This window comes from Lampris incognitus, chromosome 20 (genome assembly GCF_029633865.1).
Source record: "Lampris incognitus isolate fLamInc1 chromosome 20, fLamInc1.hap2, whole genome shotgun sequence".
NCBI classification, from domain to species: Eukaryota; Metazoa; Chordata; class Actinopteri; order Lampriformes; family Lampridae; genus Lampris; species Lampris incognitus.
Window position 1 is genome coordinate 15747290 of NC_079230.1, and position 11309 is coordinate 15758598.

General features: G+C 43.7%; 1 protein-coding gene across 1 annotated transcript; it reads left to right on the forward strand.

Annotated features, from left to right (window-relative positions):
- Positions 1–1815: 1815 nt before the first annotated feature.
- Positions 1816–10925, forward strand: LOC130130596 (type I phosphatidylinositol 4,5-bisphosphate 4-phosphatase-A-like). The gene is made up of 7 exons (XM_056300325.1): positions 1816–2120; positions 4803–4984; positions 5205–5311; positions 5599–5710; positions 6089–6141; positions 6345–6435; positions 6830–10925. The coding sequence occupies exons 1-7, from the start codon at positions 2018–2020 to the stop codon at positions 6971–6973; spliced, it is 792 nt and encodes a 263-aa protein (XP_056156300.1). The 5' UTR covers positions 1816–2017; the 3' UTR covers positions 6974–10925.
- The last annotated feature ends 384 nt before the right edge of the window (positions 10926–11309 follow it).

Sequence of the window (11309 nt, forward strand, 5' to 3'; positions counted from 1 at the left end):
TAAAACAGACCACAATGGCCTGATGGCAGCTCTCTGTGGTTGTGGTCCTGTCTTCCATGAATTAGACAAACGATGGCCAGCCTTGATCCAGGACTTCACGAATGGGACAGGGTCGAATTTGTCCAGTCGAGGCCCATTGATGTCCAGAAAGAGTACGGATTTAAGACTTTGTGCTCTCAGTCGATTGCGGGACTTTCTGTCTGTGTCGCTAAAGGCTGAAAACCCCCTTTTCACATTCTGCCGAAGTGGGGAGGTAGTAGGTTTTACTTGCAACCACAAGTCTTTTCAGGATTTTCCCTTTTGTGCCTTGTTAAAGACCTTGGGTACCGTCTGAAACGGATGGTCTTAATGGTGGGAAAGTGAGCCCGCCAAACAATTCTTGATAATTTTTCACTTTATTTCATATACACTTAAAAAGTACCATGCAGCTTCCAATGTAATGAAATGCATATGCCCTGGCTCTCTCAGCCCTTAAACTATATATATGGAAATAATACCACCCGTTGTAGTGCCTTGCAGTCTAGGCCCATGCAGATACCAGCCCTAGCCATCTTCCCCCGGGGTTCGAAGGTCATGGGTTCGAACTCCAGGGTTGTCCAACCTTGGGGTCATCCCAGGTCGTCCTTTGTGTGGGGTTTGCATGTTCTCCCCGTGTCTGCGGTGTGTTTCCTCCGGGTGCTCCGCTTTCCCCCACCATCAAAAAACGACATGCATGTTAGGGTTCATACTCCTGTCTATGCCTTTGACCGAGGCATGGCAAGACGAACTGGAGTTGGTCCCCGGGCGCTGCACGGCGGCTGCCCACTGCTCCTAGCTACACAGCTAGGATGGGTTAAATGCAAAGCGTAACGGGGATCATTAAAGTATATCAAAATAAAAAATAAAAAATCATGGTCTTGATCCTGCTCAAGATACAGTAGGACTCTTCAGCCACTGGATGGCGGTAAAATAAACCTCTGCTACATGTTTATCATTGGGGAGACAAGAGAGTGACTACGACATTCAATAGCATACCTGCTGTCTAGAGGTTAGGATAAGGATAAGGGTTTGTCCCTTTCTCTAGTCAGTTATGGTTTAAACTGTATTTCTCTCTTGTTTGAACACGTTGCAATATCATGCAAACTAGCTTGTTTCACAGTCATTGCCAGCAGGGAATTAGTAATTAGTGAAACAGGAGGTGCTGTATTTTTCGTAATAATAACATGCATGCCTATTTGGCCTTGATGCCACGAATCAGAACCTCTCATTCCAGTTTAGAGATGCATTTACTAGAGTTTTTAGGGCAAGGCATCGGCTTGTCTTGTCATGCTAGCCGTGAATGGATTATCGAGCTGAATCAGAATCAGCAGGCCTGTTAATTTACATCCCAAGGGGTCAGGGGGTTCACTGGGATTAACTTTTTTATTTCTCACAGCTTGCTGTCAATGTTTTAAGGCATTTTAACAGTAAAGGTGGCTTTAACTGATCTCATATTTGTGCTTGAGAAAGGTATGTTTTGTGCTGTTGGCTTTAATTGAGTGTACCTGTGTGTATGTATAGTATGTGTGTTTGGGTGGGGCGTGCCCCGGTACCCATTGTTGCATAATCCGTCTATGGACATAGCATCACCATATAGCAAGAATACAGAGAACGACGTTGCTATTCTTAAACTTCGGACCTTAGCTATAAAAGGAGGACGTCTTGTGGGAGTATTTGTACTCTGCCCTGATGTCAAACACGGAACTAATCACCACAAGCCCTTGTCGTTTGAGAGCCTCTTCTACAAAAGCATTGGTCGAGCGCCCTGTCCGTCACATCACGCGTGAATGACGTCAAGTCACATGACAATGTTTTGTTTTTCGCTTCCTCCTCTCCGTCTTCCTGCGTCGTCGCACCGACAACCACCCCAACCGTCAGAGGACATAGAGTAGACTCTATAAGTGACTATTTTGCCGTCCCTCCACCAAGACTCTACGCAGAGTTAAGGACTCCCCACCCCGGGCACAGACCGGTCCAGAGGCTCGGGGAACCGAGTAGCATGGCGGACGGAGAACGGTCACCGCTGTTATCCGAACGACAGGACGGCGCTAACGGCTTTTCGCCCGGTGGCAACTCGTACGGCCGTCTGGTAAAACCGCAGGGTACGTCCCAAAGCTACCTCACTTTAGCGAGCCCAGCTCGATAAACACATTCAGATGTGGCGTTGGAGCTGCGATACACAGTTTAGCGTATGGCTTAGTCACAGCCGACGTCTTGCTACTAGCGAGAGCTAACGTATCAGCGTTGGTTTGAACAGGGACGTGAGCTGTTTGGCTACCATGAGCTAATTCGGGTCAGGTGACAGCAACGCTGGCAGTAAAATTGCAAGCCTTGCTTTTTGATGGGAGTGATCTCCTTTCATTTCTTTATTTTATCCGCTCGGCTTTGTCTGTTTCAGCCTTGGTAACGCTCTAACCGCTCACCCCCCCCCCCCCATCTCCCTCTCTTTTACTTTCTATATCGCTCTGCTCTCCCCATCTCTCTGACTCTGTCCTTCCCATCTCTTCATCTCTCACGCTCTCTACTCTCTCCATCTTTTTCTTACTCTCTCTCCCCATCCCTCTCCCCACCTCTCTTCTCTTCCCGACTCTCCCCATCTCTCTTACTCTTTCTCTGCTCTCTCCATACCTACTCTCTTTCCTCTCCCATCTCTCTCTCTTATGCTCTCTCTCCCTACTCCCCCTCCCCTCCTCTCATCCACATCTCTCTCTCTCTCTCTCTCTTGCAATTTTTTTTAACAAACTCATCGTACTCCCTCTCTCCCATTGCTGCCCATAATCTCTCTCCCCATCCACTCTCCTCCTCCTCCTCTCTCCTCCTCCTCCTCTCTCTTTCACTTTCTCCTCTGTATGATCTAGAATCATTGATATATACATGTTATACAGGGACGGGCTGTTATATTGATATTGGCCTGACTAAGCCATCGCCATAAATAGATACAGTAGATATCTCCAGTAAATAATACATTGCTGCTATTTTATTGCTGGTGTTATGTAAATACTGCCGTTTTCCCAGAATGATGTCAGTCACTCGATTTAAAGTTGTAGAAGTGAAACTTTTGGCCATGAGAGCTGATGCGCCACAATACTAGTGGACTAGCATAAACTCTTTGAGCACACACAAGCATGAATTTTCATGGAAAACCAATAAGTCAACAATACATTTTTCATAAGCATTTAGCCTGAGTGAGTATCACTACTTCCCTGTTAGGGGTGGGAATCACAGAGTAACTCGTGATACCATACTATCACGATACATTGCCTACAATAACGATAGTATCACGATACAGCGATTCTGCAATACTTGATACATTGCAAGACAATCATGCGATACATCACAATATCTGTGTAACTAAAGAAGAAAGCATACACCTAAAAAGGCAAAAATTGGGAATTATGTTTTTATTCGCTGCATTGTGGTGTCAGTTTCACAGAATTTGACAACAGATGAAAATGTCCAACAAGCCACATAGAGTATTAGCGTAGTGCCTCTTTAACAAACAAACAAACAAACAAACACACACACACACACACACACACACACACACACACACACACTGACTGCAATTTGTCTACGTGTGCCATCATTCCAATGTAAAATAAAATTCCCTGGCAATTTATTTCCTCATTTTGTTCTTTAAACTTCTGTATATTTAAGTTAATGTTGTTTGAGTTTGACTGTAAAGTTGGGAAAAAATGATCACGAAAAAAAAACGTTTTAATAGAAATATCGATATTTGGCGCCAGTGTCTCGATAACATATCGCAAGAGGAAGTACTACGATATATTCCAGTATTGATATTTTGTCTCACCCCCTTTTCCCTGTGCAGCGCAAAGCACATCAAATCTGTGTCTAAATGCACTTAAGATGCATCAGAAATCGAATCACCCAAGCCCTACGCATTTGATTACATTGAGCCATTGAAGTGTGTAGGCATCATGTCTCCAAATTCACAAGTCTGAATTTTGTTATAGGTTTCAACTTTCATAAACTTTAGTAAATAAACTGTAGAAGTGTCAACATGTACTATGTGGACAGGAGGAGACCTATGAGATGAGGCGTTAACTTTGGCTGTTAACGGATGTATGATAAGGAGGGAGGGATGTGCAAGGCCATCTGCAAAGGCATGGGATATCTTATTTTATAGTGTTTAGTGGAAATATAGTTCAGTGTCAGCTATCAATTGAATCTAGCCAGATCTATGTAGCTACAATCCAGCCCAAAGCCGAAGGTAAGTACTTCTCATAAAGGTATCAGTTGGACCATGACCGACCATGGTTGATGACTGACCACATTGTAGATTTGCTCAGGATAAACAATAACCAGATATTGTGATTTTATCCTTTTGATGCAGAGAGCCAGTTTTACAGTCAGCGTCACAGCGTTCAGCTCAATTTAGGATGAGCTGAACACACGCTCTTCATATCTCTGGACTGAAGATTGACTGAGCATAAATTTTCTTTCTCAGCGCCGTCCTGCTTCATATTCACACATTTGGACTTCCTCACACCTGTTGGCCAGTATATGCTCAAAATGAGGTTGAGTACCTTATTGAAGGATACCACAATGGTGATTGAGGGAGGACAGATCACCTCTTATTTGATTTCCATTGTCAGTTTTGCCAAGCCAGCCTTAGGATTTGAACTGCGGAACCTTCCAGTCGCATCCTTATGCTTAAACTTTCAATTTAGTGTAGGGCAATTCCCCTTTTTCTTGGCATATTCAGAGGACACCCACCCACACACCTCTTTAACTAACCATTTCTTCCTCTGCCTTCCCTTCAGGTTTTGCTCCTTTCCCCAGTTCCTCAGTGCCGGGGGAGCCTCCTCCCCCGTACTCCCCTCAGGGCAGCCCAGACAGCAGCAGCGCCCCAGTCATCAGCTGCAGGGTTTGCCAGAGCACCATATCAGTAGAGGGCAAGACACACCAGCACGTGGTCAAGTGTGGCATCTGCAACGAAGCCACGGTGAGCAGCAGAGATAAATGTAAAAAAAGAATAATGACAGACTGTGAGGATGTTTTTGCACTCTGATGTGAATGCGTTCTCATTTAGACAGTTAGACAAAAAAGAGGGAATCACTTTTAACAAAATGACTGAAGTTGCCCTGCTTGGTGCTTAAACTAAGCCCATTGCATCTCACCTGTTCTCTCTGCTTCCCCCCCCACGCCAAAAAAAAAAAAAAAAGCCAATCAAAAATGCCCCTGTTGGCAAGAAGTATGTGCGCTGTCCATGTAACTGTCTGCTCATCTGCAAGGTCACATCGCAGAGGATCGCCTGTCCTCGACCATACTGGTGAGGGAGAGACAGAGTGGGTGTAAAAGTGAGAGTGAGTGCAAGCAAAAAGTAATACTGAAGAGTGTTTTTGTATATATGCCTTTGTGTGTTTGTGTGCGCGAATAAATGTCTGTTAATTTTTTGACCGCACCGCCGATGGAAAGTTGTGCATCTCCTGTCCAATTAAAACTGTTTTAAGAAGCCAACTTTCAAACTGTTGCAGTTGGTGAACACACTTAACTGCTGTGTCACCAATGCCTGCTGACCTGTGGGTTTCTTATTGTTTTGCTCTGTCTGTCTCACAGTAAACGCATTATCAACCTGGGCCCAGTGCACATTGGGAGAGACAGTCCTGAACCCCAACACCAACCTGTTGGAATCAGGGTCATCTGTGGACACTGCTCAAATACATTCCTGGTAGGACACACACACACACACTCTAGAGTACTAGAGCCCATAATGTCCAACTGCTTTCGTGCAAACATAAACCCACATGCGCATATACTACCATTCTAACAAAACCACATTAGTGTAATCTTGAATCTTGGTTGGTGATTATGGTGAGGCTAAATCTGTGTACTGACACTTACTTAATCAAGAGCTGGGAACAGCATGAAGTTGTTGATGTGTCTCCATGCATTTCAGTATCTCTTGATAAACCACTGGTACACACAAACCTGCACACTCACTACTGATTTTGAGTAATTTTTGCTTGTCTCTTTCTGTTTGTACATCTGTCTGACTTTCTCTCCTCTCTCGTGCTCTCTCGTCTCTCTCTCTCCCTCTCCATTTTAGTGGACAGAGTTTTCAGACAGAACCCTGGCCAGGTGTCCACACTGCCGCAAAGTGTAAGTGTCTCCATGTTTTTGTTCTTTTTTCCTTTTAATTTTTCTTATATGTTTGTATCTCTGAGAGATGACGTATGTGCACACATGCACGAGTGCATGTATCTTGCTTTTGCTTGCTTGTGAGTACATGTCCACTAAGTCACGGTCAGTATACATTTTCAGGCTAGGGTTTTGTAACTCACGTCCTGATTTTTGACTTTCAGCTCTTCTATTGGTCAACGTTACCCCAGGAGGAGGAGCCTGCTGTGCCTCCTGCTCTTCGTGGTCTTCACTGCCTCCGTTGCAGGACTCGTGGTGTGTGTGCTTTCAGGCTTCCTCGTTCAGTTATATTTACATAGTCTTCTTTCAGCTTGTTCCTTGTTTCTCAGGGGTCGCCACAGCTGATTTTATAGTTTCCATCGGTACCCTGTGAGGGCACAGCACCAGTATATTTACATATTACTGTTCCTGTTTTCAGAAAATGTCTTAGAAATTGTACATATGTGTGTGTTTGTTTATGCATGTTTTACTGACTACATTTACTTGACTATATTTGTGTATGTATGTGTGTGTATAGTTGTCTGTGTGAGATTTTTTTTCCCTGTTCCCTTTTCACTGTACATGGGTTAATGGGTGTGTGTGTGTGTGTGTGTCTCTCTCTCTCTCTCTTTCTGTCTCTCACTCCCTGTCTTTCTCTCATTCTATCCAGGCCGGCACGTGGAAGCCTGCCCAGGAGTCTAAAGGGATCTATGTGTCCTGGGTGTTGATGATCCTACTGGCTCTCTTCACCATGGCCAGAACCATCTACTGGAGGTGTTTGAAAATTAGTGACCCCATATCTAATATCACATAGAGAGGGAGCCAGAAGAACAAATGGGGAGGGGGGTTGATGGAGGAGGAAAAAGGGATTGCAAAGAGAGAGGAACTAAACTGGTGGACCAAAGGCAGTTGGAGACAGAGAGAGAGAGACCAAAGGTGAACAGGTGTAGGTGTATGAGAAATCTACTGCATCACAGAGAAAGGGGAATTGACAGAGGGAGAGATGTAAAGATAGGTTGAGCTGTGCTCTGGAATTGTAAATTAAACCCCCCCCCCCATACCTAACCTTTTAAATATGGAAAGGTACAGAGGGATGAGTGGGCAGATGTGTCGGGGGGATAGAGAGAGGAAGAAAGTGGTAGAGGGAGGGATAGATGGAGTAAGAGAGGTGCGTGTGTGTATCTGTCAAATTGCATCTCTAAGGACAAGCAGGTTTTAAGAAAGAAAGAAGGGAGGAAAAAAACAAGCGCTCTTGAATTGAAATGCAGCTGGGACATCTGACGTCACTCTTCCTCAGTGTGAATCGGCTCTTGGTTTTCCCCTCTCCTTGTGTTTGCATCACTGGGGCTCCACTTAAAAAGTTTCATTCCAAAATGACAAATGTGCCATTGGAGAAAAACCAATGCCTAACGCGACTACTTTCAAAATGATGTGACGTCACACAGTTTAAACAAAGAATGCTGCTTTGTTATGGTGAGCAGGTATCCCGAACCCTTACTTGAGAAACAGCTCCGTTTATTGGCTTGATTTCATGTTTTGTGGCAATACTGAATGCTGAAATTCTGGTGATGGGTTTTATTTCTTGTTTTCAACAAAATTAATATGAGGCATTTGGGGCATGAAGTCTTAGGTTACCATTTGAAACACAGATTCAGCTCATTTTCTGTTATGGATCTTTGATCATACCTGAAATGTTAGCTCACCCAGAGTTGCCGTAGACTTCCTGAGAGTTGGATGACAGCAAGAAGCCGTTCATTGGGGAGGCTCTTTGTAATGGACAAAGCTGCTTTAAAAAAGTAGGTGTCTGTATTTTGCCAAGAGCTGGTGAGACCAGAGGTTTATGCAAGGCATCAATGAGATGGAAGTGCATTATGAGCTGTTGAACGTGTGGCTAAATAAGCATTTAAACAAACTTGCCTTGTATCCCTTTGCCGATACCTCATCAGCAGGTTATCAGTGACTTCTTACCAACAGACCAAGTGTCAAAACATGCACAAAATAATGTCCCCACTTGTCTTGGTAATCACATGAATCACACAGCACACATCTATTATCTATACTGTGTGTACACGAGGGATTTGGGACGAGTATTAATATATATTTAGGTTCACGGTGTGTTTTAAACCGGAAGAAAAATGTGTAGTAAATGTAAATAGGGACACAAGGTGATGGGTCGAAATTGAGTGATGGATTTTTTTTTGTTTTTGTTTTTTTTGGAGTTTTCCCCCTTTTTCTCCCCATTTGTACTTGGCCAATTACCCTATTTACCGTCCTGGTCACTGCTCCACCCCCTCTGCTGATCCGGGGAGGGCTGCAGACTACCACATGCCTCCTCCGATACATGCAGAGTCGCCAGCCGCTTCTTTTCACCTGACAGTGAGGAGTTTCACCAGGGGAACGTAGCACGTGGGAGGATCACGCTATTCCCCCCAGTTCCCCCTCCCCCCCGAACAGGCACCCCGACTGACTCGGGGAGGTGCTAGTGCAGCGACCAGGACACATACCCACATCCGGCTTCCCACCCGCAGACACGGCCAATTGTACCTGTAGGGACGCCCGACCAAGCCGGAGGTAACGCGGGGATTCGAACCGGCGATCTCCGTGTTGGTAGGCAACGGAAGAGTGAAGGATTTTTATGAGGAGTTCTTTTTTTGTTGCTTTTGTTTAAAGGGGTATTTCAAATTTTCAGTATCTGATTTGACGTGTGACATTATTCGCCTAGACACAGATTCATCTCTATTTTTTTTATTTCTGATTCATCCTAAATTGAAATTCAGACCTGCCACATTGGTAGTTGATTTGTCACAGATATCGGCTGGCTGAGGCTGAGGGTACAGGGATGCACTTTTTCACTTGAGCGTAGTCTATTTGCACACTGGTAATAAGCATAGTGGTTACTAAAAGCTGCTTAAAGGTTTTTATATAGACACAAAAGTAAAAGTATTGGTGCAAGCAAGTTAAATAGCCTTCCAAACGCAGTACAAAATGATCTCATCCCAAAATAACAGAGAAATAAACGACAGAGGTCGTGATGACAAAGACACAAATGGCGCTAACATAAACTAAAACAATGGCCACGTTTGTAAAACAATTGGTTGTCTAAAAATGTTGTCTAAAAAAATGTTTGAGTGAAAAGTTGAAATGTGAGAGAAGTAAAGGGATTCTTTTCTTTTCTGGCAAATTATTTTATAATGGATGACAAATAAGACTTAGGGCATGTTATTAACGCCCAAATTAGCTGACACACTCATGCATAGTTCATACAATACATTTTTATCTAAATATGAAGAGTTCGGCTCCAAAATGGGATGTCCCATTTAGAAAAAAATGTGATCACTTTCTTACAACTGATTAATGGGACAAAATGGAAACACATGCTGATATAGGTAACTTAAGTCCTTGGTTAAAACAGTTTTAACTCTTATCATACTTGATTTTTTTCCCTACAAAATGGACATATGTTTTGGAGAGGAACTCTTCCGTAGCCAATACTATCCTTAAACCCAAACACACACACACACTAAGGTTGTGGGGCATCTTTTCTTGTGATTAACTGTATATATTTATGGACGTATATTATTTTGTTCTGTACATAATTACCAGAGCTCTAGCTCCACCTAGTGGCTAATTAACATGTACTAGCTGACTGTGAAGCGTCCTGTTGCACTACATTGTACTGATGTACGTACTGTGTCTTGATCAATGCTATACTGGAATTTGTATTGTTATGTATTTTTGTACATTGTGAAACTAAAACAGAACTTTTAACAAGTGCCTTGGGGGCAGATTTTTGTTAAGTGCTCATCTATGGTTGTTGCAATGATTGGATGGCTGCATGTCTGCATGACTTGTGTTATGAGATGGTTGTTGTTGTTTTTTTATTGTTAATAATAACAATAATCATTATCATCCATCCATTATCCAAACCGCTCATCCTGCTCTCAGGGTCACAGGGATGCTGGAGTCTATCCCAACAGTCATTTGACAACAGGCAGGGAGACACTCTGGACAGACCGACAGTCCATCACAGCCCCCACACACACACACATTCACACCTAGGGACAATTTACTGCGGCCGAGTCACCTGACCTACATGTCTTCGGACTGTGGGAGGAAACCGGAGCACCTGGAAGAAACCCACGCAGACACGGAGAGAACCTGCAAACTCCACACAGAGGACGACCCTCAAGGTTGGACGACCCTCAAGGTTGGACAACCCCAGGGCTCGAACCCAGGACTTTCTTGCTGTGAGGCAACCATGCTAAACACTGCACCACCGTGCCGCCAATAATAATAATTAATAGTAATGTACATTCTTAAAGTGATATTTAAATAAATGTAGGTTCTTGTTGGGCCATTTGGTGTAAACAGTTGTATAACAATATACCAAATAGGCCTAATTCTCAGTGTTCAATACAACCTACAAAGTGATCACCAGTCAGATGAGAAAATCAAAGCAGCTAGTTTTAACTTGGCGCTATTTCTTTCGTATTCACTCTGGTAAAACCAACTTGTTTAAAGTACACCTATGCAAATGATACATTTTGAAATTCTTTTATAATTATGTGCAAATACTTCTTGACCCAGTAGCTACACTTTCCATGTGACCGTCTCCACACTGCTTCACATTAAGAGCAAAACGAGGTCAAGATTGTTGTACGGAGAGAAAAAAAAACAAGTTAGCTTATCTTGACAATGCAAACAAGAGGATGGGAGTGTAAATGAAATGTTCGGGTTTTCAAGGATACACCCAAGTGAAGACTAATGGCAAGATGTTACGTTTGAAATGAGTATTCAATACTGTTTTTATGTGATTCATTTTGTATGTTACAATGAAGACCACTTCCAATCAGTGCCACATGGGGTCAGCCCACAGCAGCACAACACAAAGACAAAACACATACAAAAACTACAAGAACACAAATACCCAAGCTAAGACATATATCCAAACCAAACAAAAAAGAAAATCACTGTCCAAGGGAACAAACACCAGCCAGGATGACTGTCGGAACCGCCGATCTGCATGGGTTAGCAGTTAGCTTAGCCTGCCCCGCTCTCCCAGGCATGGACGGCACTGGGTGAGGCCGCCGCACATGTGAATTCGCGCCGCCATCTTCCAACACATCTTCCAACAGCACTGTTCAGGTTCA

What these genes read in the sequence shown, in the direction of transcription:
- LOC130130596 (XM_056300325.1), top strand. Translation starts at nt 2,018, where the DNA reads ATGGCGGACGGAGAACGGTCACCGCTGTTATCCGAACGACAGGACGGC. An exon ending in TGTCCACACTGCCGCAAAGT is followed by an intron (nt 6,142 to 6,344) that starts GTAAGTGTCTCC and finishes TTTGACTTTCAG; the next exon opens with CTCTTCTATTGGTCAACGTT. An exon ending in CCTCCGTTGCAGGACTCGTG is followed by an intron (nt 6,436 to 6,829) that starts GTGTGTGTGCTT and finishes CATTCTATCCAG; the next exon opens with GCCGGCACGTGGAAGCCTGC.